At 39.8% G+C, this 6,808-nt stretch overlaps 1 protein-coding gene across 1 annotated transcript; it reads right to left on the reverse strand.

The window, feature by feature from the left end:
- Positions 1–3,422: 3,422 nt before the first annotated feature.
- Positions 3,423–4,376, reverse strand: LOC126133111 (uncharacterized). Its single transcript, XM_049915184.1, has one exon. The coding sequence runs from the start codon at positions 4,374–4,376 to the stop codon at positions 3,423–3,425; it is 954 nt and encodes a 317-aa protein (XP_049771141.1).
- Between the last annotated feature and the right edge of the window lie 2,432 nt (positions 4,377–6,808).

Genomic DNA, 6,808 nt, shown 5'->3' on the forward strand with positions numbered 1-6,808 from the left:
GTTGGGGCCAGTTGCCTGAAAGTCAGTGGAGGCAGGCATGTAAGAGAGGCTGTTGTAAACTGAACTTTTGTGCAAACGATGGGAAGGTCATAAAACTGTGCGTTCTCTTGTTAGAAGCAGGGACGATACGGACAGATTGGCTGGTGTATGTGTTTAGTGAAGGCAAGGCTGTAGCCCACCCTGACTCCAGAAAGTCGCCAGGTTCTTTTAGCAAGCGGCAAAACATATATTTCACAGTCATGATTGTCTAGGAAGCTTAACAGCCTTCTTTCAGACAACGGAAATGGTCGGTCCGGAAAGCTTCGATCTCTCCATAATTGACGGACTGTGGTCCCATCTAGATACATGTTTTTTGCCAAAACATGGGCATGCTTACCGTGAGAACGACGTTTCGCTAAACTAAAATCTTATTTTATCATACAAGAGAGATTTGGAGTCGCTGATTGGCTCCTCTCAGGATATGCAAAGTGGGCGCTAGCTCCCCCTATGTAGGAACCCCGGTGCTGTGTCTGGACTGGCTATCAGGCCAACAGTCCAGTCAAAAGGAGAGATTGGATGACTGGAGGAGAGCTCAGTTGGTTTGTGCAATGTGGGGGCGGTTTCGTTTTTGCTAATTCAGCTCCCATACAGAGGCTTCGTGGAAAATGGTTGTTATTCTTTGCCTTTTCTGTCTTCTGGTCCTCCCCTTGTGGAGAACTCCAGATCTTTCCCAAGTGGGTGAGACTTGTGGTCGGTAGGTCACACGGAACCATAGTTTGTGGTATATTTACTCATAGTTGATTCCATTTGAGTAGAGTTGGCCCTCACAGTGGATTCATGTAAACAAAATCAGATTGTATTGTTAAAGGGATTAATTCAGGGGAGAATTTGTATAGCTTCCACAGCAATGTATGCTTTGCCAAGCAAATACCATTCCTTTTGTGATTTGTATTTGTCATTTTTGGCCTGATAGTTATAGTTATAAAAGTATTAATAAAATTTGTCATTATTTTGTAAACTTAAATACACCGCTGTTCTCATTCACACTCCCTTGACTATTCACTGTTTTTTTTATTGTGGTGGTACATGGGTACACCAGCAATTTAAAGTTCATTCTCATTAAATTAATTTGTTTGATTATTAATTTGAGTTCTGAAAGTAACCACAGGCATAGGCAACAAAAGTGGCATGAGTAAATCCACTAATTCATGTATAAAAATTAAGGGTGTAGCTCAAGATTTGTAGATTATTGAGAAGATAATACTTTTCTTTGTGTAAAAATAATAACATTTAGCATCACTCAACCATATATTTATGATTAAAGCAAGCAACAGCTTGCAGTGGTATGATATTGTTACCAGATTACATGGTTACTTGATTCTGAAACTACTCTCTGCTCACAATTAAAGTGTATATACAGCAGAACTACTATGAGTCTAATGAACTGTCTTTTGATATTTTTCAGTCAAGTGAGTGTTCAAAGCAAAGGTTATTTCTTGCATAAACAGGCAGCACATATCCACTTTGTGAGGAAACTAATTGCTAGACTTTCCTCTTTCCATTTTCCTATTTTCCTGATTATGTTTAACTTTTTGGCAGCATTGTAGGGGACTGAAAGCAAGTTTATATATCGGCATATAGAGCACGCCTAAGCATAATTAAAATACAGGAATCCAATTGGTACATGCGGTGTAGAAGAAAGATGATGATGATGATGATGATGATGGTACACTAACGGAAGAAAATCTCAAAAACCTCTATGTATGGCCGAATAAAAGAAACTACTGAAGCGGTCGAAGATATTTGGAATGCGGAATAGGATAAATTGTGTAATTTGTTGAGGCGGTATTTTTTGAGACACGTCTGGTAGGGTGGTGGACTTTGAAGGTAAGCCACATGTGATTATAGATCAAAATCATATGTGATTGCTATAAATGATTGGGAGGCAGTGCAGGCTAGATTAAAGCAAATGTTAGACTGCAATATTGTGGAGCAATGAAGGAATGATTACTGCAATCCGATTGTAATTGTTACAAAGAAGGATAATTCGGCCAGAATAGTTTTAAACGCTCTTAAATTGAACAAGGTTGTAGTAAGAGAACTAGATCGGCCATGAAAAACAGAAGAACTCTTACAGGATTTTCGCAGTATAAACTGATGTCCAGTGTTGATTTGACATTGGCTTTCGGCAAATTTCTGTTTAAAGGGCGAAGTTATCGCTTCAGGGTGATGCCATTCGGATTAATAATAGCTGTCGCGATTTTCATGAGAGCCCTAAGTCACATACTGGGAGATCGATTAACGAGCAAACTTGTCAGTGTAAACGATATTTTGACTGCCACGGAATCTTTGCGCGAACATTGTGAGTTGTTGGAGGAAGTGTCCTCGGCTTTAAGAAAGCGAGTAATAACCTTCAAACTCACTTAAGTGTGAATTTCTTGGAACAGAAATTCAGTTTTTAGGCCATAAATTCTCATCTGAAGATATTTTGCTAAACAGTGAGAAATTTAAAGCAATTTCAGAGTGCAAGAGGCCAACTACCAGAAAACAAGTAAAATCATACGTAGTGTTGTGCAGTTTTTATCGAATATTTCTGGTTAATGGGTGGGTGAATACACCAAACTTATTAAAATTATTAAAGAAAATCACGACATAGATATGGAGCGACAAGTGTGAGAGCAAATTCTTAGCCATAAAGAACAACTTGTGCAGTAGTAAAATGTTATACTACCCCGACATGACACTGCCATTCTGTCTAGCTATGGACAGTTCAGATTACGGCATCGGATGTGAGGTGTTCAATGGGAAGCTGGTAGGAGGAGATACAGAACGCAGGAGTGTATAGTCTATTCACTGAGAGCTGGGACGAAACATAAAAAGTGTCACGTGAGCGACTACACTCGTTAACAGAAAAAGCATTCGGTGTTCACGTGATATGTAGGGGTGTGGAAAATCCTTGGCGCACGCTTTGCAGTTAGCGGCATTTGGCTGGCTGCCGAGCTGTCACAGTGGACCGTGAGAAACCTGTAAAACAATGTACGAAATAAATTTAACAATAATGTTAAAATAATGTTAAACTGAGTTCATTCTGTCGAAGCAGATTTATTTTCATTCAGGCTGCTTACAAAACGCTCCATTCAAACACAATTAATTGTTAATTGTAATAACAATACCAATAATAATAATGATAAAGGGCGAAACAAGGTTCACTCTGTCGAACTTGAACTGTTTTCATTGAGATTTATAGCAAACCGCTCCTCTCTCTCCTCTATAATGCAGTCTAATTTCCACATTTGAGTTTCCACTTTTTCTACGACATAGAGGACGCACTTGTTCCAATCCTCTGCAGTCACTGTTCTTACTGCTTCTTCTATCAGTACTTTAACTTCTGGCATTTTGTATGTTTTGTTTTTCGCTGACTCGATGGCGTTTAATTCACAGTGCTACGGAGGAATTCTGAGAACAGTTTTTCCTAAATTCTTCGCCATTTCATCTATTGCGTATTCGTTGTGCGCTGTTCTGTGATTTTTAACTATATCTAAAAGATCTTTCTTCAACATACCGTCTTCGAAATCGATGTTTTTAGATTTTAGCCACTCTGATATTTCGTGCTTATTGGAATTCGCATCGGGAACTTTTTCTTTTCTCCGAGAATGGTACGGCGCTTTATCAAGAACAATAACTGCATTTTCCTGAAGCCGAGGAAGAACATCTTGAAACCACTTCTCGAAGGTTTCGGCGCACATCTCCTCATGATAATCTCCACTTTTCTTGGATTCGAAAGTCCACAAACATCCTTCAACGAACCCTGCTTTGCTGCCAATATGTGCGATAATCAGACGTTTCCCTCTACCTGATGGGCCCTTGCTTCCGGTGGATAATCCCGACAAAAACGCTTGTTTTGAGGAATTTATAGTGTCATCTACCCAGACGTAACTTCGGGTATGTCCTGCGTTCACCCACGTCTCATCCAAATAGTAAATGGGTCTGCCTTCATCCCTCAAACGTTTAATGGTTCGAAGATAACGCCGCCTCCATAAAATGATGTCATCCCTGTCTATTAACATGCTATCGCGCCCACGCCAGACATATTTGAAATTCATTTCCCTCAACAACTTATAAAATGTAGTTCTCCGAAAATTGCCCAGATCTGCATTTTCGTTCACGACTGTAAGCACTTTATCAATTGTTGGCAATTCGTTACGAAAAAAAAATTCGTGTACTTTCCTTAGTATCACATTTCTATCGAAGTCATCAACACTTTCAGAAAGTTTCTGTCGTAATTTTCCTTTCTTGGGAGACTTCAAAGACTGTGTGGCCCTGTACTCACTTATCACACGATACACTGAAGAACGTCCAACACCTGTAGCTGCAGCTGTTTTCGAAACGTCACTCATCGACTGCTCTGGTGTAACGGTTCCGTTTTATACACATTAAGCACCATGTGCTTCTCAGAAGAACTTAATGATTTCTTCTTTGCTCGCTTCTTTGGTGGACTGAGAACTGACACGTCGACCTCGCTCGCTGAATCCGTGGATGACATAATGATGACAGCTGTATGTGATGCTAATGAAATAAGTGAATATATAAAATAAGAAACCATGCGATGCTATTGGATGCGCTCATAAACAGTGAATGCTCAACGTGACTACAAACACATATACTTACTCTAATAATCAACAACTAGTCTTTCAAGCGTCTTTACAGATGAACTTAAGATATCCTGAAATCGCCGCTGTACAACACCCACTGACGAGCTCACACCTGCAACTGAGATGGCCACACTGACTAAGCGCCGCGCCTGCGAACTGCACAATGCATCGCTCATAAAGGACAAACGGTTGCGCCCATCGCATTCGAACAAACTACAAAATTAAATTCAAATCTTTCTGAAACTTTTCTCGCTTACACCCCCACAAAAAATTTAAAGGGGGAAAGTTTGTTGCTTACTATGTTTCGGATGATGATTTGGTAAAAGTTCTGCATCGGACGTGAGATTTTAATTTATTACTTCACTATTACTAACTCTATTGGGCAGAAAATTTGCAGACGTCATCAAAATGTAGTACTGAAGGCAATTATAAAATTATTTTGCTGTGTGACACACAGTTTAGAAGATATGGCGTGATAAATATAGAGTAATGCGAAAAAACAACTTTTCCTGAAAGCTTAAATATTTCTCTTCTTCAGTGACAATACATTTTAATGTAATGTAAAAAAAGGTGTCGGAAGGTACTTCTCGGAAAACTTTATCATGTTCAGGTGCAAAATTATAAAAAAACACGACTTTCATTTTTTAATTTCTGACGCCCCTGCCTTGTACACCCCTCGACGGCAGCGCTGTGGTCACGCGCCTTGCCGTGTTTACAGTACGTCTCTTGTTTCGGTGAATGGAGCATAGCTTTTGTCAGCTGTGTGTTAAATAAACATAATCACTGCTACAGCATTGCTGAAGAAGAGTTATTCGCTGTTGTGTACGGGTTCAAAATGTTTTGCGCTGGGCAATGTTTCTGCAATAGTTCAATTATAGTATAAGATATATAAAAGAAACCAACAACTACATAGGTGACGCACTGTCACAGAAGTCTGTTGAGAAAGAGGGCAGTGATGAGGAAGAAGTAAATGAAGAGTATCGACTCTTATGCATGAGAGGAGTAGAAGGGAAAAGAGAGATTCGTGCTATTTGCAAAGACCTGCGACGGGCGCAAAATGACGACCCCGAACTGTAAAATATAAAAACAAATTTTAGCAGCAAAGGTTACAAAGAGCTACCCTGATACTATAAAATTCATGATGGTGTTTTATTTCGTAGGAAAGACGAGAGAACAGAGAGGTGGAGACACTGCTTTCTGGAAAAGTATGTTGAGCAGCTGATGCACTACGTTAGGGGCATTAAAGGCCACAAGAAATCATTGAAGAGTATGTGCACGTAAACAGTCTAGCCAGATAGGTGCGCCGGCCGTGGTGGCCAAGCGGTTAAAGGCGCTACAGTCTGGAACCGCGCGGCCGCTACGGTCGCAGGTTCGAATCCTGCCTCAGGCATGGATGTGTGTGATGTCCTTAGATTAGTTAGGTTTAAGTAGTTCTAAGTTCTAGGGGACTTATGACCTTAGGAGTTAAGTCCCATAGTGATCAGAGCCATTTTCTGGTGACTCCTGACAGGCATAAACACTAGTGTGACTGAAGATAGTTGTGAAAAATCATTGGAGCTAAGTACAAATGATATATCTGTTTTTCTTGCTGGAACGCATGATGTAGCAAAGTACAATACAAAGGAACTCACAATTTCTCTTAAGCAAAGATTGCAGGATGCGGAAACACAAATGTGACTGTTTTTCCAGTTGCACATCACCATGATCTATGATACTAGTCCTGTGTAAATCAAGAAGTATGAAAAACAAACAAAGAGGTTCAAAATACCTGCAGCCAATTTAAGAATGCAACACTCATGGGTATAAGTGAACCTGGAAGAAGATTTCACACAAGTCACATCTTCCATCCCAACAGAGTGTGAAAGAAATTCATTACCTGCAAGATTTTAGAAATAGTAGGTAAAAAATTAAGTCTGAAGCATGACATCTCAGAAGCCATACCTCTCAATGACAAAATTGATGTGTTTAATTCTATAAATAAGAACTGTGTAGTAACACAAGTGATATCTCTCAAGGCTAGAAGTGAATCATTAAGCGCTATGCCTGAAGAGATACAAAACCATAAAATGAAAACAGACAACAATCCTGAGCAGCTTACAGAAATCTGTGAAAATGATGAGGAGCAAGAAACCAACTACAGCATTACTAATGAGGCAGCCACATGAATGGGTATCCCA

The sequence above is a fragment of the Schistocerca cancellata genome, unplaced genomic scaffold, assembly GCF_023864275.1.
Source record: "Schistocerca cancellata isolate TAMUIC-IGC-003103 unplaced genomic scaffold, iqSchCanc2.1 HiC_scaffold_593, whole genome shotgun sequence".
Lineage (NCBI taxonomy): Eukaryota > Metazoa > Arthropoda > Insecta > Orthoptera > Acrididae > Schistocerca > Schistocerca cancellata.

Bases quoted from the DNA above. Each gene is read 5' to 3' on its own strand.
- LOC126133111 (XM_049915184.1), bottom strand. From the start codon at position 4,376: ATGAGTGACGTTTCGAAAACAGCTGCAGCTACAGGTGTTGGACGTTCT.